The sequence below is a fragment of the Pundamilia nyererei genome, unplaced genomic scaffold (assembly GCF_000239375.1).
Source record: "Pundamilia nyererei isolate P.nyererei 1_Seehausen unplaced genomic scaffold, PunNye1.0 scaffold00263, whole genome shotgun sequence".
In the NCBI taxonomy this organism is placed as follows: Eukaryota; Metazoa; Chordata; class Actinopteri; order Cichliformes; family Cichlidae; genus Pundamilia; species Pundamilia nyererei.
Genome location: NW_005187664.1, coordinates 666,530 through 689,384, shown reverse-complemented (window position 1 = coordinate 689,384; position 22,855 = coordinate 666,530). Strand labels below are relative to the sequence as shown.

Genomic DNA, 22,855 nt, shown 5'->3' with positions numbered 1-22,855 from the left:
AACAGCTGGTTGTTGATTTAGTCAAAAAGGCTGAACTCATGGAGGAGGCGTCCAAAATATTTTACCCAGTCTGGTGTTTATTCCTCCATCTAGTGGCCGATTAGACTTACTGCAGGACGTTTACTGGTTTCGACTCAGACTCGTGTCTGAGGAGAGAGAGTCTGGAGTCATTTATGTGAATGATTTCGTTTCCGGCCACTCGGTGCTTTTGGGTCTGACAACAGAAACAAGAGATTTGAAAACCACCTGGTGGGAGGAGTCTTCATCTCTCCTGTGAGATTCAGACGTTCGGGTCAGAATCTGGTGTGAACAACATGAGTTGGTGGTGTTTCATGGGATGGATCTTTCGCTGGCACACTTTGGGCCCTTCAGCACCTCCTGAGCATCGTTTTAACAGCACGACCTACCCGAGTGTTGTTGCTGACCGTGGCCACGGTGTAGCATCCTCTGCTGGCTGCTTCCAGGACGGCGCACACATCTCACAGCACCTCAGACGGTTTCTGGAACCTCACGATGAGTTTGCTGCGCTCAGACGGCCTCCACAGTCCACAGAGGTGGAACGACAGCTTCACATCATTTATATCTGTGTGATGGTATCATGTCAACATGGATCAGCGTGTCAGAGGAATGTTTGCAGCACTCAGTGAGTTTGTGCCACGAAGGACTGAAGAGGCTTTTCAAAGAGGGTCCGACCTGGTACCAGCAAGGTGTACCTAATAAAGTGGCCTACAAGCATATACACAAAAATGAAAAGTGCGTGAACGTTTCTCTTAATTCCTGGTGTGAACTGGTGGAGATCATGTTGTGAGCTGCGTTTCTCTGCTTCACTGAGAGTAAAAAGAGTCGGGAGGCTTCACTGCAGCTGTAAGGCCCGCTGCACGAGCACGTAAACACGTGCACGAGCACTTATACCGAGAAGATCTGCGCATGTTTACCTGCTGTGCAGTTTTTAGCACTTTTTCTGTGCACAAAGTTTCCTGCTGTCGTTTTTAATGACGCATTTCAGTGAGTTTGTTTTATTTAATCCAACATAAAAACTTTCAGTCTGTTCGCCACAAACAGGTTTAATCGCAGCTGTAAGTCAGTGCGCTCGTAGTATTTGTGCAGCATGTTGTTGAGCGGCTCTCGCTGCATTCATGCGAGTGTGTAAAACTTTGATTCCCGTCGCCCCCGGCGGGCTGTCAGGCGCTGAAATGAAAGCACGTTTGACTTTGTTGGAACTTGTCGGATGAAGCTGTGAGTCACACAAAGCTAATACATAAACTCTCCAGACACACGCATGCATGCACATCGCTCCCCTTCAGCACCTGGACTCCACGTCTTCTTTATTTGTGCTGAGGAGGATGAGACGCACTGGTTTAGCGCAAACGAGCTGAGAGGTAAAGTAAAGCTTCATTTCAGGTGAGACTGAGGCTGGTGTGGGTAAAGCTGCTGGTTGACCTGTGTGTTCCTGATCAGAGTAGCAGCCTGTGACGGAAATATTCTTTTTAAGCTGTAAGGTTTGTTAGAAAGTGAAAAACAACTTTTTAAACTTTAGTGAATGTTTGAGGGAAGCTCAGACCCTCTGTGTGTTACAAAAACAAGAAGAAGTACAATGTTTAAATACATGTAGTGTTTGAAGGGTTTCATGTGTTCATGTGGCATCACTGTCCAAGTGTAACCAGGCTCTTGTTATGAGCAGGTTTGAATCTCGTGTGTTTGTGTCGTGTGGACACATGTGCAGCCTTTGCAGGAGGTTTTGGGGGGAGTGTGAGTCACACTCTGCCCCGTTAATAGATTCTCCTGTTATATCAGGATCATTTATTTCCAAAACGATGCCAAGTCATCTGAAGCAGTGGAAACATCTCCCTCCGGTCCAGCGGTTTAGCATCATGTTGGTCTGGGTTTGCAGAAGGCTGCTGCTGAGAGGGCTGAGCAGCACTCAGACATCCAGCAGCCGTTTACAGAAGCTCCTGTTCGGACCAGCCCGTCACTTTCTCTGGCGTCACTGAAACATTGTTTTCCAATCAGCTTCACACATCAGCTGAGCTGGAGGCACCAGGTTTTGGCATTGGTGACAAAAACACTTGAGGGCACCATTTTTTAACTTGTCCTCCTTTAAGGCCTACGAGGAAGTGAGGTGTCGGTGCCATGAGGGTATCAGATGCTGTCTTTGCAGGGTGACTGCTGTGAAAGCGTTTGTTTCATCCTGAACTCTGTCGTTTCCTAAATGAAGCCAAATAAGTTTTAATGGTCAGACACAACCAGAGAATGAAAGCTGACAGCGCGATCTCAGTGACGAGGCTGCTAAGGATGTTATTTTCAGATAGGCAGAAGTTAAAATGTCCTTTAAAAGCTCTAAAACTCAAAGTTCTCCGAGCATCTCTGACCCACAGAGTTTGTTTGTTTTGGGCCTGAATTTAAAGATGTTTTTGAGTTGATGATAAAAAAATCGCAGCAGTGAGGAGTTTATCAGTCCAGGTGTTCCTAATAGACCGTCTCTAAATATGTTTTATTCTAATAAAACCTTCAATGTTTACTTTTCAAGATTGGGAAGAAAAAACTATCAGTGGTGCTTCATAATTCAGTTTAGGGTTTAATGTCAGAACCTGGAGATTTTAAAAATGTGGGTTCAGAAGAACAAGGAAGCAACCAAAGTGGATTATTTTAAAAGGTATATAAAGGTCGTACATGTTGATTCTGCTTCTCTTCAAATGAGCCAGAGTTTCCTACGTGTGATCGTGTGAACGTCCCGACACAGTCGGAGTATTTTTAAATGTTTGGAAACTCACAGGATGAATATGAGGTGCTTTAAAAACGTTTTTAAAGCTGTTAATACTTGTGTTTTAAAAACCTGAAGAAACAATGACTTTATGTTGGCGTATAGAAGAGATAAACAAAGGCTGGACTTTTCTGTAATACCACTTTGTTCCACAGCAGGGCGCAGCAGCTCCGTGTGACCTTTATTTAAACTGTCACAAAGTTGGCTTTGGAAACGTGAAGGACGACGGCCAGGAAGGCGACTCTGTTCATCTGGACGTTTTCACTGAGAGAGACATTTGTTCACTCAGCTCAGTCACTCCTTCAGCTTTGACTTGGTTACGTTGAGATGAACAGAATCGACTTTCTGGCGTTTCCTCACCTGGATGTCTGAGCAGCATCAAGACACGTAAAGAAGGAATTCTGGACTTGTTCGCGAAGCAGAATAAAAACTGAGACATACTGTTGGCCCTTCCTTTTCTTGTATTGTGATATCTTGGGGACTAAATGTGCAGATAACCTACTTTACACTGACGGGAAGTGGATTTTCCCCAGTCTGACCCACTGAAGGTCACAGTGGGCTGTATGTGTGCCTCCGTGTCACGTGAGGTGGCGTCCCCTCCTAGGACCTGGCGTCCACATATGTGGACATCACATCAAATACTACATTTTGCTCTACAAGGGCCTGAAATCCTCTTCATCAGGTCCCAGTCTGATGAAGAGAAATTAAAAATGCATGCATGGAAGAGTTCGGGTCTTAGGAGGTTAAAGGCTCTCTGCACTCGTCTCCAAGGTTACGCTGACTCAGGGCGCCGTCGTGTAAAAGTACAGCCCGACCCGTCTTTAACTTCAGTGAACATCTCTTAAACATGACACACTGACTCGCAGTCCTGAGTCCTCAGCACTGTTGGTCAAGTTACTTGAAAAAAGTAATCGGATTACAGTAACGCGTCTCTGGTCCTCAGTGAGGTTATGCTTTAGTTTTGATGATGCTGTCTGGGATTGTGTCCTCCAGGTTTCACTTCCTGTCTTAGTAGTCGCTCTTCCTCGAGTCAACTTCCTGTCTTTGGTTCCCTGACTGTTTGTCTCACGGCTCTTCTCCGAGCTCCCTCCCTTCTTTTCTCTGTATGAAGAGTCTCATCCCTGTGCCTTCCTTTGTGGTTTCTGTAAACTTTGAACTTTTGCCTCAGTCCTCGGTTCTTCTCCCTCCATCAGATGACAGATGGGCCACAGTGGTTTGTTTTCAGCATTGATGCTGGAAGCCTTTAAATCATTTCAGTTGAGGAGAATTCAGGTGTTTTCAGTCCATTTGTTGGACTGTTGGAAAACCTTTGATGCCACCTCCCAGTTCACCAGTAAAACCTCAGACCTGCTTCAGTTTTGTTGAGGATTGTTTTTCTACATTCGTCCCATCTGTTAAAAGCAAAGCCACATTTATCAGGAGAACAAAGAGCTGCGTCCTTTCTGCAGAGCTTTCAATCATTCTAAAGAGCTTTTTCCACCAGAGACACAAAGGAGAGAAACACGAGCTCAGAGACATATCGGTGTGCAAACACGGCCTCGGGCGTGCAACACTGTAGTCCACTTCACTGTAAGAAAATCAGGCTTTTTACGAGTCGCGCTCTTTCATCTCTCACACAATACGAGAGCTGCTTTGTTGTGGACTGACTGCAGCAGCATGTGTGTTGTTGCAGCAGTTAGCGTTGGATGGACAGGTCGACGGCGGAGAGGACGGTCGGCTCAGGCGGAGGCGCCGTAAACAAAGGTAAGACCGGAGAGGTTTGTTCTGAAATGTTGGTTAAAAGAAACTCGGTTTAATCGAATCACAGCTGAGAATAAATCATGTTTGGACTGAATGTGAATGCACGTTAAAGGCTGTCAGGAGTTTGGGAAACATGGTGGAAAATCCTGTGAGAGCATCCGAGACGACGTATTAACGACTAAATATTTCTTCACAGTCTTCAGAAAACCACCAAAGACTGTTCGACTGACAACGCCAAGTAAGTTTAGATGTTTTTACTTTCATGTGGATATCAATCAAACTCCAGAGTCATTATTCATGAGACGAAACAAATCACATCAAACACATTAATCATCATTAGGTTACAGGAATAAAGTTGTTTTCGGAATCATTTTTCTCTCCACTTGGAGACAAACGAGTAAGAAAAACATTTGTATCCTGTAGTTATCACACATTTATCATCGTTACATGTTTTTATTGGTTTTGAGTCAGTATCCACTCTTTGCTTCAGCACATTCATCATCGTTTTCCTTTATTTTTGCAGTGGAAACTTGAACATGTGAAAGTGTTAAATCAAAAACTTCCTATGAAGAAACTAAATGTTGTTTGTTGTCTCGTTTCTGTCCAAGTGGCCACAAATCAACAAAACCAGGTTTACAGAAATCCATGACAAAGGAGAGCCAGCTCTCGGTCAGTGTGTCGATGCTCAGTCATCCAGGAAACCACAGAAAGTTTGTTCGGTTCACCAAAATCAACTTTTCAGACTTTCAGTGAACAAGATTTGCGCGGCTCACGTGGGTTTTAAACCGGAGCCCTGTGACAGAAGCCCACAGGAGGCTCGCTGGAACTGAACCAGACTGAAGATTTAGGAGACAGAAATTTACAACCACATCTTTAACGTTCAAAGATCATCCAGCTGAAGGATAAACTTGAACGTCTGGCAAGGTTGGATCCTCTCATTGCACCACAGGTGCCAACACAGAAGCTCTCGACTCATCCAAATCCAAACCTGAGCCTCGGGAATCATCATGTTTGTTCTTGGAGTCGTACCTGCAGAACAGAGCATGTGTAGCTGCTGCCACGTCAGCGTTGTGCTGCTGAAGCTAAACGCTTCACTTTGCTCTCTTCAGTGTTTTCTGGCGATGCGTTGAAATGAAGAACATGAAGCTGAACCACAGCAGCACGACTGCGAGCTGTGAAACTAAAGAAAGACCTGAAAGGTGTTCAGATGACAGGTCTTCATAACTGGCACCTGCTCTGTCCTGAGAGTGATGCCGCTGTGTGTCTGTCTCGTGTGGTTCCTAGCTGGCAGCTGACAGCTTATCATTTATAATAGAAATAAAGACGACTGTGGGCAGCACCTGCTGTGTGCCTGGCATAAGTCACACCTGAGGCTGCAGGGCTCACAGTCATAAAGCATGCTGAGACACAGAGAGGCAAGCGGAGGATCATCTGAGGAATGTTGTTACTTTTCTTCTTTTTTTAAATTAAAGGTCAAATATGAACTCTGCCAGTTCGGTCTTGCAGTTCTCGCCTGGCTCGGTCGCGGCAGGCAGACAGTTTGATAAATTACTGAACCGATGACAAGAAAAACAAAGATTAAAGAAGGAAAAATATTCATTTGGTTTTAACTAAGCTGTTTGTCTGCAGTCTCTTTGCCTTCAGGTGGTCCATCACTGGGTGTCAGTGGGTCAGGTGGTGGAGCTGCACCAGGAGGCTCTGGAGCGACCACATCCAGCGAGGGAATCAGCACCACCTCTGTAGGAGCTTCCTCTGCTGCATCTTCAGGCGGAGGGTCTCTGGTTTCAGAGGTTAGGGAGGCGTCGGGGTCGGGTGACGAGTTCAGGGCTGCTGCCGGCTCCTCAAACATGTCCTACAGTGCAGGAAGCGGTGGCAGAGAGGGGGCGAAAAGGGACGGAGGTTTGGGCGCTGTGACAGTTTCCACCGTGAACAAACCCGGCTACAGCTCAGGAAGATCAGGGGAGGCGAAGAGGGGCTCCTCCTCCTCCTCCGTGTTCACTTCTTCACCTGCTTCAAAGGAGAGGAAGAGCATCACCACCATGGCTGCAGCGCTGTCAGAGGCCTTTGACGGTGAGGGTCAAAGGTCAATAAGCAGTAATAAGCCAGCTTTATGTTACTGAGATACGTGAAAAAATAAGATGCTTAATTATGGAATCAGAACCAGCAAATTACAATCAGCGCCAAAAAAGTAAAAGCAGACATTTTTCAGGAATCGACCAGTTCCTGTAGAAAACATGACGAGTCGTAGTAAACATGTTAAATCACTTTAATGAAATTAATGTTTTTTAATAAAAAATCACAGAAATCAGCTGAAGTCATAAACAGCCTGAATCATCGAAGGTTCAACCTTCACACATTAACTGGCTGCAGTTTGGTCTGAGTTGCAGCAGGGGGCGCTGGCAGGCTAATCCTCGAGTCAATGAAGCTAAACAGCTAAAATAATTGTTTACATCATCTACTAGAAAGAATCAAACTATCACATTTATTCTAACCGAACGAGCTTCTCGTGTTAGAGGTGAAACATCTTCAACAAACTCAAAGACGTCCGGTCACTTTCTCTTTAAGCTCCGAAGACTTTTTATTTTATCTTCGTGAACATATTAATTGTTTGTCCAGCTGAAATAAGTCATTGGCAGAGCATTTTGTTCACTGCAAGCATGAAGTGAGTATATTTAGATGTTATTGCATCAGTTAGATTAAAAAGATGCAGCTGAAGTCGACCAGACATCGATTAGCACGTCAGTATCCAGATGTTAGAGGTAAAAAAACTGAACCTCTAAGCTTGTTCGGAAACCTGGAACCTCCATCGAGACCGGAGGCCTCAAGTGGCCATTTGAGGAACTGCAGTGTCGGTGTTTCTGTATTCATAGTTGTAGTTAAAGCCCAGCAGAAGCTTCCACGGCTGGTTGTGGTGATGCAGCTCCCTCTGCTGCTCGGGCTGCTGCGATGACCTTCACTCACAGAAACGGGTTTACATCAGCTCAAACTGTAAAGAAGAAACTGAGCTTCAACTATTGTCTTAAACACGTCTACTGAACCATGATGGACATTTCCTGGAAAACAAAAGAATGTAAAATATCTGTGTTTGGACTCTTCAGGTTCTCGTTCATGCTGGACGTCTCGATAGCGCCCCCTGTGGAACAGGAGGTCCAGCTTTCTAATAATTAGTTCTTTAATTTTATGTTTCAGAGAGCTCGAGTCCAAACTCCTCTCCAGAGTACAACAGGAAGGATTATGGTGAGTTTATGCTTGAATTTCAGATTAAAAGCTGGAGTTTACACGTGCACTATAACAGATTTTTGGACGTTGTGTTTTTACAGGAAGTTCAAGCGCACCATCCACTTCTGTCACTAGAGGGAGAGCTCAGAGCCGAGGTGACACGCTGAAACCACATGATCAATAAAAATGAAGCACGGCACCGTTTTGTTTTAATCTAAAGGTATCAGGTTAAAGGTCAACTGATTAGTTCGGGTTGCTTTCAGAGAGTGAGATCAGAGTCCGGCTGCAGAGCGCTTCTCCTACAGGAAGCTGTGAGTACCGCCCTCCATCACACATCCAGACCTTAAAGCATTCATTCATCAGTTTGGTCCAAATGCACCGGTTCCTGTGCTTCAGGGACGGAGCTGGACGACGTGAAGCGCCTGCTGAGAGGAAACCGCTCCACCGGCATCAGCCCCACCCAGTCCCCTAACAACACGCTGCCCATCCCCAAGAAGGCCAGCGTGGACCCGAGGACCCTGCCTGACAGCTCCGGTGCAGGTTCGGTCACTTTAAAGGCCTCACATGTCACTCGTGTAGCAATTTAAACTCTGAGATGATGCAGAGGTGGACCTCAGGAGTTGCCCACCTCTACACACAAGCTGTAGACGGGCAGCAACCATCCTGGATTGAGAGGATTGATCCAGGATGCATCTAATTGCTGGACTCAACCAACAGGTCCAGCTTATATTTGTCAGGTGTGACATCGAGATTACATCGAGTCCATGCAACCTTTGTCAGAGCTGCGACCGAGCAATGAGGGCTGAAAGGAGGCCCAGTTAGGCCCAAACATGTCTGCCATGTGAGGAGGTGGTGAGTGGATGAATATCTCCTCTTTCTTCCCTCTTAGATCAGTACGGCAGCCTGTGGAGTGGCTCGTCTGTGAGCAGCTACATGTACAACCCCAACCACAACAACCTGAGCAGCCTCTACCAGCCAGGTCGGTGACAGGAGGGTTTGTGTTTGCCTCAGAGAGGATGGAGGTCGCGAACTTTGTTTGTTAGCCAACCTTTCTGCTTCACGCTCTGTATGGATCCTCTGCTGTTTTCCTTCAGCAACAGTAAATAAAAATAAACATGAATCCGCACAATTTCAAAATCCTGCTCCAGATCAGCTCGTTACCGTGGTGATGCAGACAGGTCGCAAAGTTCAACGTAAGCTTCAGATCTGATCTGTGTTTGTAGCACAGCAGCAGAGAGAAAAGTTTGTTTACTTTGGTGAAGAAAGACGAAAACTTTCACCATTCAAACAGAAAACTTTGTTTCCTTTAATAAAAACACTGTTTATAAACGAACCGTGCGGCAGTTTCTGCAAAGAAAAATCTATAAAAGCTTGTTTTTATTTTATAAATGTTTTAATATAAAATCGTCTTAAATATTGAACATATTCAGAGACGTCATTTTAAATTCACCTCAAACAAAAAGAAAACGCTGAAGACTTTACGGACCTATAAAGGAAGATGATGAAGATGATTTTAACCACAATAATGTGATGCAAGGAAACAAAGACAACAAAGGGAAAAATAAGCCACAGCAACCCTTTGTAAACCTTTGTTTACTGAAAACATGGATAGATAAAGCTGCTGGGCATTAAAACACTGCATATGTTACATGCTGCATGCGTGTCCCTGCTGTAGATGAACGGAGGTATCATCGTTTCCTCTGGCAGTAACAAGTCCTGTGACGTTCTCCCTCAGATCGCCCTGCACTGCATGTTTCTGCTGTAGACCCGTGCAGGCCTCTGAAGCCTTTTCTTTGCCGTCGGTGGCAGATAATGATGATAAGACTAACGAGGCTGTTCTGTCACGTACAGGAGCTCAGAACAACCTGACACTCGGCTCTCCGTCTGTGAGCGGCGGCCCGTCTCCGGCGCAGAACGGCAGCTCCGGTGAGCCTTTTCCTGCCGTGTCACAGCGCAGCGTTCAATGCTGAGCTTCACGCTGTCACCGGATAACGACGCTGTTTGACTCTGTTTCAGCTCCAGTGTACGGCGTGCAGAATAACCTGACCACTCCCACTGCCTTTTCTCCCACTGCAGCCAACACACACATAGGTGAAGCACTGATCCTTTGTCCAGTCTGTCCCACTTCACCTCCTAGACGTGACACTAAAAAGCACCCGCACACATTAGCTCACAGCTTTGTCCTCTCCCTGTTTAATGAGGACGTGTTCCTGTCTCCTCACAGTTTACGGCGTGCAGAAGAACGTGTCTGGAACGAGCACAGGTGAGGACATGAAGATAACGCTCCAGCTGCTGGCTGTGAAAAAGATTTAAGATGTTTAGTTAGGCACAGGTCATCACTGACACGAATGTGTCGCTGTCTGTGTCTGACAGTGAGACCCAGCAGCCCCACCGGTGACGAGGCCTCGGGGAAAGACTTTAAGTTTGTGCTCACGGAGAAGGAGAACGCTCCAATCAAGCCGACAGAGCGGCTCGTCGTGGCCAAAGACACCGGGAAGCAGTTCATGTCTGCTGCACCTGCCAGTTTACCCGGTAACACAAACTGAAAATCTGAGCTTTATTATTTGGAGTTAAATTTGAAGGTCTAGAGCACAGCTGTGTTTAACTCTTGTAGATATATTATTACTTTAATGGTCCTGAAGATCTGCTTCTTGATCAGGTGTCATTGATGTGTTGCAGCTTTGTTCTCTGATGACACCCTGAAGACTGAGAAACTGAAATCCTTCAGCACAGTGGACAGAGCAACAGAATGTAGGCCGGATAACTGTCACACAGGTTACACGCCTGGTTTGCACTTGTTAATGTCATCTCTGTTTCTGCCGTAGCTTCGACCCTGAAAGCTGGGACTAAAGACAAAGCCACCTATGCAGGTATGTTAACAGTCTTAATGAACTCCTGCAGATTTAGATATTCTGACATATTTAGGGTGTGATGTTACCCACACATCGCTACAAAGCGAAACACTTTACATGTGCACTGGGAACTGCTAGCCTGGGTCTGTGTGGAGTCTCCTAGGCCATCTGAAGTTGATTAATTTTGTTTTAATAAATAAACCAAAAGGAAAAATCGTATCAACTAAACAGCAGCTTTAACGTCGTGAGCAGCAGCCTCTTGAGCTGAACAGTGAAGCCTGCAGGCTCTCAGACTCTCAGGAATCACATGTGAGCAAACCTTTGTCCTGTCTTCATCCCCTCACCTCAAACGGTCGCAGCAGATGGCCCCGCCCCTCCCTGAGCCTGGTTGAGGTTTCTTCCTGTTAAAAGGGAGTTTTTCCTTCCCGCTGTCGCCAGCGGGGACCACTTGAAAAATGAGAAAAATCATATTTTGCACGGCTGGATCTTAACAAGGTTCCAGGTGGAGCTTCAACATCCAACAAGAAGAAATGGGAGTGACGCAAAACATTTTCTGAGCGATTTATTGAAAATAATGCTTAAACTGAAACAGGCTGTTGCAAAATGTGGATTCATTGTCATTTTCGGTCAGGTAGTCACACTGCCGTGACGTTCTGATGGCAAAGCCAAACAAACGTTAGCTTTGAGAACATGGTCGGGTTGTTGAACTGCAGGCGCAGGGTCACGGTGCCCACAGGAGAATAACATCACTCTCTTGGACCATCCTGCGTGTTCCTCTGATCTAAATCCAACTGAGAACTTTCAGGATGGATGGCAGGGGAAGTTTACAGAAATGGACAACAGCTCCAGACAGTAGATGTGTTTGTGCAGCCGTCTGTTCCCCCTCACCTCATGGAAACGCTTGAATCAAGAAGCCACAACGAATGTTTGAGGTGATCATCAATAACAGTGGAGCTGCTCATGACTGAGTTCATGTTTGATTTCTGTTTTGGGGGGTTTACAGGTTTTACAGGTGTAAAACAGCCTGTTTCAGTTTAACCTGTTAGCAGTCGGACGTACCGCCCACGGTACATTGGATGGTTTAGGGGACTAATTGTAAATTTGTAGGACTGCTAAGGGGTTAAACGCTGTTTTCAATAAATGGCTAGAAAAAAAGTTTTTTCTCTCTCTCATTTCTTCTTGTTGAACGTTGAAGCTCTACTTGGAACCTTGTTACGATCTTAAACTTTTGATCGGGGCTGCATGATGGTATGATTGTAGGGTCTGCCTTACAATAAAAGCACCTTGAGGCGACTGTTGTTGTGATTTCTTTCTGTATAAATAAAACTGATTTGAATTGAAATCACGAAACCGGACTTTTGTAAAAATCTGACTCATTTTTGCAACAGTCGCCCCCTGCTGGCCATTAAAGAAGAATGCAGATTTATTTCTATCTTGTATGTAAAAATAGATCCAATATGACTAAACAACATGAATCTGTTTATTTCTCAGACATCCATATAAAAGACATGAAACAGTCCAGTTTTGGCTTGTGCTCCTGCTGCAGCTGGTGGCAGTGGCTCCTGGGCCTCCTGCTCAGCCTGTTGCTTCTCTTCAGTGTCCTTTTTGGACTCATTGCTTTGGGTAAGATGGAAAGACTTCACCATCACAGGGGTCTGTGAGAGTGATCTGCACAGGTTTACCTGCCAGCCTGCGTCTTGTCTCACAGGTGAAGAAGTCAGACGCCTGAAAGGCCGCGTGGACGTTCTGGAAGCCATCACCAGATCTGCGTCAGTCAGTCACTTGACGTCTTCTGGCAACAAAATCTCCGAGCGGGTGGAATCCACATACATCGAGAAGAACGCTGCTTCCACCCTCATTGACTCCGACAACGGGCTCAACCTGGATGGTGCTGGCAAAGGCGGAGGCACGGGAAACAGCCTGGTCCAGGACAGGGCCAGCCTGGAAAGACTCATACAGCAGCTGGTCAGGGATGAGCTCCGCTCAGGATCTGTAAGAGGTGTGAAAATGTAACGCACCGATCAGCTGTCTTCAACCATTTCTGGACATTTAACAAATACTGAAAACTTTATTTGGGTTTAGAAACTCTGGCATACTCACTGAAAGGAGAGAGAGGAGAGCCGGGCCCTAAAGGTATGTTTGAAATCATTTGAAAATCGTTTAGAAATTCGTGTTTTGTTTGTATTTATCGTCTTGGCCTCTGTATTACAGGTGACCCAGGGCCATTAGGACAAAAAGGTGAGGAGTACTTCTAGCTACACATAATAACGGTGTAATATGTGGAACTAGCTGCTGACACTTGTTTTGTTGCAGGTGATATAGGAACGTCTGGCCCTCCAGGTAAGCCTCAGAACTAATGTGTTTGTTTCCTCCCCGGTGAGCCGACAAACTTCTTCTTTGATGTCTGACTGCTTTAGGTCTTCCTGGGCAGATCGGGCACCCAGGTTTGGAAGGACTAAGGGGACCAAAAGGAAGTGCAGGTATATTTAATAATTAATATTTAATAACTTTTGTAAAGACAACACTAAAAGGAAAAAAAGCCCTGACTCCTCCTCTTCTTTGCCCAGGTGAACCAGGTGCTGAGGGACCGCAAGGTCAGAGGGGTCGGGAAGGACCGGTGGGCCCTCGAGGAGAACCTGGATCACCTGGCTTTGGAGCCAAAGGAGACAGAGGTTTGAAACTATACACAAGTAAGTCAGCGAGCTAAATGCATGAGAGGATTTACTGATTGTATTTTGGCTTTGAAAGGATTCCAGGGTGAGCCAGGACGACCGGGTCCCGCTGGTATTGCTGGACCTGCAGGTCCAAAAGGTAAAGTTAAGCTTGTGATGATCAGACCAGATTAGTTTAGATTCAAAGAATCAAAATGTTATTTAGCAGGTTTTAGGTTAAATGCTAATTAGCAGCTACAAGCATGTTTTTCTTGTCTGCTTTAGGTGCCACAGGAGAGCCGGGTGCCGCAGGAAGTCCTGGTAAAGACTCAGTTTCACATCTATATTAAAAGTGTTGATTTGTATCGACCAACGGTCTTTTCTTCATTAAATCTGTCAAAATGTATCCAGGTGCTCCTGGATCAAAGGGATTCCAGGGGGAGGCGGGGCTTCCAGGAACCAAAGGTAGACGCTTTCTCTTCGGTTTTTTAGTCTTGTGTATAAACTGGGATGCTGACACTTCTAAGTGTGTTGTGACAATATTACCGAAAATCCATAGACCATGTGTACATTCAGTGGCCACTTTATTAGATACACCTTGCTCATACCTGGCTGGACTCTGTTTTGCTGCTTAAATCCTTTGTCTCACTAACATATTGGTCCATGTTAAGGTGATAGCACCATGCAGGTGCTATGGTCATAAAGGCTCAGTAACAATACTCAGCTACACTGTGGCGAGCTCAGCTGGTACTAAGGTGCCCAGAAAATATCCCCACACGGCTACATCACCACCAGCAGCCTGAAGCTTTGATAGGATTGTTGCGCGTTCATGCATAGCTCAGTTTTAACGAGCAGTTCTCTGAGTTGGTGCCTTCCTATCAATCAGCCCTGGCATGATCCAAATCACTCGAATCCCCTTTTTTCCTCACTTCTGGTGCTCCGTTTGATCTTCAGCAGCTCATCTCAACCATGTCCATGCCATGTACCTAAATGCACTGAGTTGCTGAACGGATAAGCTTTTATCCACTTTGGATAACTCTCTGATCACCCCACCTTTCTCCACTGTCTGTGACGCAGGGGAGCGAGGAACACCTGGGCTGCCGGGAATCAAAGGAGACCACGGAGAGAGGGGACCACGTGGACCGGCAGGTGTGTCTCAGCACACGTCTGTGATCCACAACAGGCCACGCAGTCCTTCTGTTGCACATGAAGAGTTCACTCGCATGGCCTCTCTGCTGTGGCCACCAGCACATAACTAATATTAAATATTTGAAAATCCTACGAGATTATCAGACACATTGACCTCTGACCTTGAGGTCAAGGTCACCAGGATGTTCACAAACTCTGGTTTCCACAATGCCCGCCTGCTGGCAGGCTGACAATCCCATCAACCTTTTACAGCTAAAGGGTAAAAAGACTCTGTCGGCAGAAGGGGGCAGTTTAGTTTTAGATTTTAGCCCCTCCCAGATTCACTCTGCATCTTTAAGAATAACTGAAATACAGTCATTTTGAATGCTGATATTTCGCCATGTTTGGCTTGTAGAGCTAAAAGTTACCAAAAGTGTGTAAGGACGCGCCACGTTGTCAGCCAATGCAGGCTAGCAGTACATATGTACGTTGGGTTGAGGTTATTCTATTACAAGACGAAGCAAGAAATAACTAGTGAGACTTGAAAATGTCATCTTCAAACCTCAACCCTTTATTTTTAGGTGAACCCGGACAGCCTGGACCTCAAGGACCTCCAGGATTAAAGGGATCTAAAGGAATTGCAGGTGAGAAGTTTGGACAAACACTGAATAACTACAGAACACAGTGTTGTAAATGGTATAAAACATCTGTGTATAAACTGTAGGTGACCCAGGTTCAGTAGGACTTCCTGGTGCCAGAGGACCACCTGGAGTTCCTGGAGATGCCGGTCCCCCAGGTATCAAATGCCTGTCCACCAAAAGTCCTCTGCTGCTACTGGTTACATGTTCGGTTTAATGTTATCTGACTAACCTGAGATAAAAACCTCTCTCACGCCTTACAATAACACTTTTTTCCTCAGGCCCCCCTGGGCTGCAGGGACCCCCAGGTATGATAATATACAAAAACTAAGGTACAGATTCAAATGTACATATTTAAATGATCATGTTTTGCTTTTGTGATCTGTTGTTCAGGTATTGCAGGAATCCCAGGCCAGCCTGGTGGTAAAGGTGAGGTCGTCTTTTCTTTGTAGTCAGTTTATTTATTTCCTATGAAAATGAAAAAAGTTTGGACCAACAGGGCAGAAGGTCTGGAGCTCTTAACCTTAAAGCATGTGAGGCCTCGCTGATGAACAAAACTGGAGCCAAAGTTCCCCTAAAAACTCAAAGACATTAATAAATAAAATGTATGAAACACTAAAGAGTGGTTTTCTTAAAAGCTGGTGGAGGCGTTGATATATGTCTAGACTGCATAGGTGCTTGATGAAGCCTAACGCTGTGTTTCAGGTGAACCAGGAACACCTGGTAAAGTCGTTTCTCCAGGTAAGAACAGCAGGATTTGTTACACTCGCTACATGTCGTTCATTTTTGGGCTTGAAAAGCTTTACTTGGTTTTGGTTTATCTTTTTGTGTAGTTGGCTCTGATACTGTGGCCATCCCTGGACCTCCAGGACCAGCTGGACCTCCAGGTCCTGCTGGATCACCTGGTCTGTCGGGTCCAATTGGACCTGCTGGTATCCCAGGACAACCAGGTAAATCTGCCATCTTGTCCAATGCGAAGCATCTGGGATGGAATAAAAATGTGGACTGACTTTTTCCTGTGATAAAATCATTTAGGATCTAAGGGAGAGCGAGGAGAAAAGGGAGAGAGGGGGCAGAAGGGGGAGCCAGGTGAGCGGTACAGCTTTAGTTTCACCAAGTCCACTACTGGTTTCAGCAAAAACATATTATATTAACACGTCCTCGGTGTTTTCTTACCTAGCAGACACTTCCTCAGTGGTTGGATCTCGTGGTCCACAAGGACCTCCAGGACCTCCTGGAGTACCTGGTCCTCAGGGTCCTCAGGGTCCTCCTGGTACGTTTAGAGCTATATGTAACACAAATATGTCAAACATTGTGGCTTAAATTAAACTCGCGATTATGCAAATGTTACTTTCATTCAGGTGAGTCTAAAGAGGGTCCCCCAGGACCCAGAGGTCCTCCTGGAGAGCCAGGTAAATAAGTATTCTTCTCCACGGACACAAAGATAAATAAATAGATGATCAGCATAAAAGATGATTTTGGCAGCATCAGAATATTTTTCTCCATCTTAAACCGATCTGTGTCCTCACAGGTATCGGCGAACCTGGACCTCCAGGCGAGAAAGGAGCACCTGGGAGCTTTGTGCCGACATCAGGTTGGTAAAAGAAAACTAATTTCACACAAACACACTGTCCTCTGGTGTCTTTGCATGGCATTTGGTGCACTTTACTTTGTATCTCAGAAACCTTCTTTGCTGGACCACCCGGACCTCCAGGACCCCCGGGGCAGAAAGGGTCACAGGGTAGGTGCAGAGGACCAGATGAATATTGACGATTGAACATTTTTGAAAATTAACTGGCCAGTGTTGAAGTTTGAATGTTTTCTATAATTCTTTCGTCTTAGGTGACCCAGGACCACAAGGGTACCAAGGTGAGGAAACTGCGTCGTACTTTAGAAACTCCAGGTTTTCACAGACAGTCTAAATGTAATGGTGGCTCTTCCAGGTGAACCAGGACAACCAGGCCTTCCAGGAAGCCCTGGAGACCCAGGTGTTGGTATGTCAGGAACCTTTTACTGTCTCAATGTGTTCAGGTGCCCCTGAGGTATTTCTGGGGTCAGTAACAAATAGTCGAGCTATGATTGGATATGAATGGTTTTCATTGCAGGTTTCCCAGGTCAGCCTGGAACTCAAGGTCCACCAGGTCCAGACGGGCCACCGGGACCTAAAGGTAAATTCAAATCATTTCTGAGCTTATTGAGCTTTCCGATATCATTATCTTTTTATGTTTGCACATTGGTTCTTCTTTCTGTCCGTGTGCTTCCAACTCAGAAAAGGCTCTAATTTACTTTAATTTGATTTATGTTTCCTTTCACAGGTGATACGGGAGATCCAGGACCTCCAGGAGTCTCCGCAGGTAAAGTCATCCCTTACATGTGCTATATCTGTGATGTATCTTCAAAGTCTCACAGTTTTACATTATTGGAAGTAATTTGTCCCAGGGTGGTGTAGAATAATTAAAGGAAAGCCTTCATTTACAGCCTATTCGTCTCTGCCTGATTAGCTGCTAGCACACCAAACCCAAATTTTCCGAACCCTCGGGCATTAGTTGCTCTGTATCTAGTTTGATCCTTTTTCTTTCTTTAAAGCCTTCCCAGTGTGAGTTTGACAGTGTTAGATTATTAGAAATGTTACTTAAACTGTTTCAAACATGCTTTCCTTTGAACAACCAACAGGGGGCGACTCCTCTGGTTGTAAAGTGTTCAGCACACTATACAACTTGTGGCTGTGTAGAAGTCGGTGTCACTGCTCGGCCAGCGTTTGAAGATGTGGATGTTCTTGTCATTAGCAAATATTTTTAAACTGATATTTGAGCTCATTGTCTGCATGTAAATGACATTCTGGGAATTCGTGTTATCGCACCAGGTAGCTTGCTCAATCCTTGCCCCCCAGGCCTACCTGGACCGCCCGGTCCACCTGGAAGAGATTGTCCTGGATCGGGATCACTTGGTTTGACCCCGTGCATTGCAGAATTCCTTAAGAGTAAGCTGTGCACTGGCAAAGCTGCGCAGGCACGCTGCTTCTCCCTTTTCTTATACATCTCCATCAAATTCTTCTTCTTTGAAGCTCCCCCTGGAGTCCATGGCAGACACTAAAACATTAACAAATTTGGCAAAAAGTTCCTGATTTTGTTTTTTTGTTTTTTTTCCACCAAGCTTCACATCTGCGCCTCAAGCACTCCAGCGCCACCTATGGGCTAGAATTGGACTTGTGTTTATGCATGTAATTTTGAACTGCTTTATACAAATGACGAAACTTGGAATCCTTGGATCGTGTTGATTTTAAAGCATCCAATGAAATGAAATTCGGGATTAAAGAAAAATTCAAAGGTCACAGCTGGGATAAAACTGGGATAGATGATCTTCGGGCCAAGCCTCGCAGATGTTAGGGTTTAGATTTTTCATTTTTTAATGTCCTCATCCATCACAGCTAACATAAATCAGCCACAAAGTTGGGAAAATTGGAAGTATTTGTCAAATTCCAATTTGGTACATATACTTGAATCACATTTTAAGATGGCACAAAACATCGTGCAACTAAAAAGGATGCGGCAATAATTAAAAAATAATTCTTTAAAGACCAAGATATGAAAAGTTGTACTACCAGCTGTCAGTTAGTTGTCATGTGTCCACTTTGTTATTCCTTGAGTTTAAATATTTTCCAATCCACGATCTTGGACTTGTCGCCCCTCATGAGCATCACCTGAACACTGGGAGGTGCTGCGAAAAGCAAAAGGTGCTTCAGCCTCGCTTTGGACATGGCGCCCTGCTGAACTGCATGGCTGCTTGTAGCTTTCATTCTACTTTGTCGCTGCTTGCAACTATGTTTGAACCTGGTATTTCAACTTGGTATCTACATATGGATAAAAATGTTGAATAAATGTGCTTTGACATCAGGTGGTGGCATCAGAGAGTACCTCGTTGGACCTCCTGGGCCTCCTGGGCCTCCGGGGGCACCAGGCACACCTGGACATGCAGTAGACGGGCTGGTTGATGATGTCGCCAGCAGAGTCATGGCCTACATCCACAGTATGGTCAATCACACATGATAATGCTCCACAGGATGGTACACAAGACGTGTGAGTGAAGGTCCGTAACTGTTGCTGTTTCAGGTTCAGGCAGAGGTTATGACGGGACCCCAGGCCCTCCTGGTCCTCCGGGTCCACCTGGCTCCGTCTCTCTCAGTGACATTATCAGCCTCTTACAGAGTAAGTCTCTGCTACACAGGCAACATCTGCTACAATGAAAGAAATTCTAAATTGTTTCATGAGAATCTAAAAGTGATGAATCCTATCATTTGTTTCCAGGAGAGGACGTGAGGCGATACATTGCTGGTCCTCCGGGTCCACAGGGACCTCCAGGAGCTCCAGGCTATGGCAGCTACAGCTTTAACACACAGGAGGTGGCTGAACGGGTCCTGAGTTTGATGTCTGGTAGGTGTGATAGTCTTACAGGTGACCTACCAAAAAGGTCCTCTGTTGTGTCTGACTATAATCCTGGTCTCTCTGCAGAGAGGGAGGCGCTTGCTGTCCCTGGACCTCCTGGACCTCCCGGACCACCTGGAGCTCCTGGTTTTCCTGGAAACTTTTTACCAGGTAAGAAGCATCACACATCTCTGCAGTTAGACCAGATGGTTTGGTCTGGGTGAAACAATGTTGACCCACAGCCAGAACCCAGCTGAGTGGGTCGACTTTAAGATACCTCAAGTTCACCGTGATTTAGTACCATTATTAATCCAATAAATATATTATCCAACTAGATGGGTATCAAACTTTAGTTGGCCCTCAGGGGCCTCCTGGTCCCCCGGGTATCCCTGGCTCACAAGGTCCACCTGGCCCGGAAGGTCCACCTGGACCACCTGGATTTTTTAAATACATCAGCTCAGACATTCGTGACTACCTGCAAAGTGAGTTTGACAGAAATCGTTCACTCCACCTTCTCAAAGAGAGAAACTGCGTCTCACTGTTGGTCCTCTTCTCCACTGCCCTCCTACAGATGTTGCTTTCAAAGGTCCTCCAGGCCCACCCGGACCCCCTGGACCTGAGGGACCCCCTGGACCAATCAGTGGGTTGGTTACTTTTGCTGACCATCTCAACAGAGACACACTCAAAGCTGAACTACAAGAATATGCCAAGAGTGAGTTTAAAGCAATGCTTCGCCCATTTAAAATCCAGATATTCTTCGGTTCTATGTCTTTGTGGGGAATAGATGGTGACAGCTGTTACAGAGAATCGTGGGTAGAGAAGAGGCTACAGTTTAATGAACTTAGACTGTGCTGTGTTTTCCTCCAGGTGATGATGCGAGTGCTGCCATGTTTGGAATTCCTGGTCCACCAGGTCCTCCTGGACCCCCAGGACACAAGGGAGAGCCAGGTTTGCCTGACGACTACTCCAGTATGGCTCTCAAAGTAACTGATTACATCAAATGTAGGTGGCCGTCACGCTTTATAAAAAATATGATTGACTTCAGACTGAATCTGTTTAAACACATTTTCTTAAATCATGCAGCCCACGGTCTGCTCCATGATGCCATGAGCCACTCTGAGCGCGTGGTTCAAGGACCTCCAGGACCTCCAGGAATGCCTGGAGAGGCCCGATTGGTTAGTTCCCAACAAAATGTCATGGATGTGGTGGAATACTTAAAATGTAAGTCAACCTGACCTTTGGTTTCCTTTATAACTGACGCTGAAGTGCACGGTTATGTATATAAAATGGTAAATGGACTGTTCTTATATACTTTTTTCTACTCTGATCACTCAAAGTACTTAATACAACACTTATATCTAACATTCACACTCTAATGGATGCATCAGAGAGCAACATGGGGTTAATATCATTCCCACGGATATTTGGCATGCAGACTGGGATCAAATCACCAACTTGATTGGTAGATGAGCTGCTCTACCTCGGGAGATACAGACAGCCCATAAACAATGGTGTGTCCACTGTGATACTACTGGTGGATTTGTGGACTCTTGTGTTGAAGCTATAAGATGCTAGTTTAATGTGTGAGACTTTGTTTTGTATCCAGAGGTGCTGCCCCCTGCTGGACGTTTTTTAAATAAACAATGCTAAACACTCTTAAATCGTGACATTTGTATCACCCTGTTTCCTTTGATCTGCAGCTCATGGTGTAGTGCAGGACATTATGAGGGAGTACAGACATGTCTTTCAAGGCCCTCCAGGGCCCCCAGGACCCCCAGGTCATCCAGGATACAGCCACCGGCTTCATTCCCATGGAAACGCCACAGATCTGGTGGAATACATCAAATGTGAGTGACTGTACTATCGGGCCAAAGTAAAGCACGTCTGAAAGGACTGCTGGTTAACACTTCTCTTCTTCTCGGTCGCAGCTCGTGGTCTCCTCCGTGACACTGAACGTGTCATCCAGGGACCCCCGGGGCCACCGGGACCTCCGGGTCCACCAGGATACAGCAGACTGTTTGGTTCTGACACCAACGTTTCTGATTTAGTGGAATATATAAAAAGTAAAGGACATATAGCAGCAGCATGGTACAGCAGAATGTGGATGTGTTTTAACCACCGAGTGTGTTCTCCACAGCTCATGGAGCCATCGTGGGACCACCTGGGAGACCAGGCCAGAAGGGGGAGAGGGGATTTCCAGGACTGAAAGGAGAGAGAGGTGCAGTAAAAGGAAATCGTGGACTTCATTGGTAGTGTCAGAACATTTAACGCATCGGTTTATAATCTTAAGATGTGTTTTTTGTGTGTGTGGACACAGGTGAGCGAGGCCTTCCTGGACATGACGTTTACAGAGGCCCAAAAGGGGACAGAGGTCAGTGTTGCTCGTGGGAGTTTAAAAGAACAGTTAAAGGTTTTCCTCTGGCCTGTTGTGCTGTTCATCCATCCAGACTCTTCTGATGTTGTTGACATTTCTGTAGCTACTTCACCAAAACTGGCAAAGTGCTCACTTCTCTTAAACTCAACTAAACAGCTCATCAAAGTGAGCAAACAGGACGTAGGCAGCATGGTAATGCAGTAAAGCCCTGATATGAAGCCTCGAGCTGACGGCTGTCAGTGAGGGAGGAGTCTGAGAAAGGGCGGGACTTGAAATGTCCTCGGGGTAACAAACTGTCAAACTGGTAACAATGTCCACTGAATGCAGTCGTTACTGCGAACCTTTGCTTCTGCAGCAATAAGCTGTTTGTAAATGTTCAGCATAGCCTTCATCAGCCACTGGTTGGTACTCTAACATAACAAAAAGCCACAAACATGCTTTTTAATGCTGCTTATTTGGCATTTCAGTGGTAGCTGAACTTTTCTTCTCTGGAGGCTGATTGTTTGCAGCTAGACGAGTCGGCCCCTGCTGGTCGTTTGAGAGAATGCAGGCTCAACACGCTTCATGTTTGAGTCAGCAGACTTTCCTGACTCAACCTCGAAGGCATTTGTGTCTCCTGCTGGAATAACGCCAGCGACCTTTTGCTAGACAAGCAGATGTCTAAACCTCTACACCAATTCCTTTTTCAGACCCAGAACTGTTTGTTTTTCTTTCCACAGTCTGTGAAAAACGCAGAATTTTGACTGAAATGTTTTTGTGGGAACGATTTTCTGTCAGTGACTTAACTGAAGGTTTTCTGCTGTTTCAGGAGAATTCGCAGTGACGAGTAAAAGGAGGAAGAGGAATGCTGGTGTTTGACGCCTGAGCTGCTGAAAGTAGTTTCGCTGGTGTTTTAACTGTAAATGTGTTTTGAACATGAAACACATGAAATCAGGGACGTCGTGTTGAATCATGTCATCTGTGACGGTGTTCAGTGGTGACGTTACCATTTCATTTTTTACTCATCAGACCAAGTATTTTATGTTTTTTGGAGTTTGTGGTTCAAGTCTTGGGATCCATATAAAGAACGAA

The 22,855-nt window shown here is 45.6% G+C and overlaps 1 protein-coding gene across 1 annotated transcript; it reads left to right on the top strand.

The window, feature by feature from the left end:
• The first annotated feature begins 1,310 nt into the window (after positions 1 to 1,310).
• Positions 1,311 to 22,797, top strand: LOC102205494 (collagen alpha-1(XVII) chain-like). Its single transcript, XM_013915172.1, has 56 exons — positions 1,311 to 1,401; positions 4,245 to 4,330; positions 4,434 to 4,504; positions 4,698 to 4,739; positions 6,131 to 6,571; positions 7,691 to 7,738; positions 7,822 to 7,875; positions 7,984 to 8,031; positions 8,117 to 8,260; positions 8,610 to 8,699; positions 9,572 to 9,646; positions 9,737 to 9,811; positions 9,945 to 9,983; positions 10,094 to 10,252; positions 10,400 to 10,471; positions 10,546 to 10,590; positions 12,064 to 12,195; positions 12,281 to 12,571; positions 12,655 to 12,705; positions 12,784 to 12,810; positions 12,886 to 12,912; positions 12,990 to 13,052; positions 13,140 to 13,244; positions 13,321 to 13,383; positions 13,509 to 13,544; positions 13,635 to 13,688; positions 14,301 to 14,372; positions 14,933 to 14,995; positions 15,076 to 15,147; positions 15,271 to 15,297; positions 15,383 to 15,418; positions 15,695 to 15,730; positions 15,823 to 15,939; positions 16,025 to 16,078; positions 16,170 to 16,262; positions 16,351 to 16,401; positions 16,521 to 16,583; positions 16,671 to 16,730; positions 16,832 to 16,858; positions 16,933 to 16,983; positions 17,095 to 17,157; positions 17,305 to 17,343; positions 17,853 to 17,969; positions 18,884 to 19,015; positions 19,099 to 19,194; positions 19,294 to 19,419; positions 19,498 to 19,581; positions 19,746 to 19,892; positions 19,982 to 20,122; positions 20,278 to 20,412; positions 20,494 to 20,631; positions 21,111 to 21,257; positions 21,339 to 21,473; positions 21,548 to 21,628; positions 21,728 to 21,781; positions 22,593 to 22,797. Exons 3-56 carry the CDS (start codon positions 4,447 to 4,449, stop codon positions 22,640 to 22,642), a joined length of 4,746 nt encoding a protein of 1,581 aa, XP_013770626.1. The 5' UTR covers positions 1,311 to 1,401; positions 4,245 to 4,330; positions 4,434 to 4,446; the 3' UTR covers positions 22,643 to 22,797.
• Positions 22,798 to 22,855: the final 58 nt, after the last annotated feature.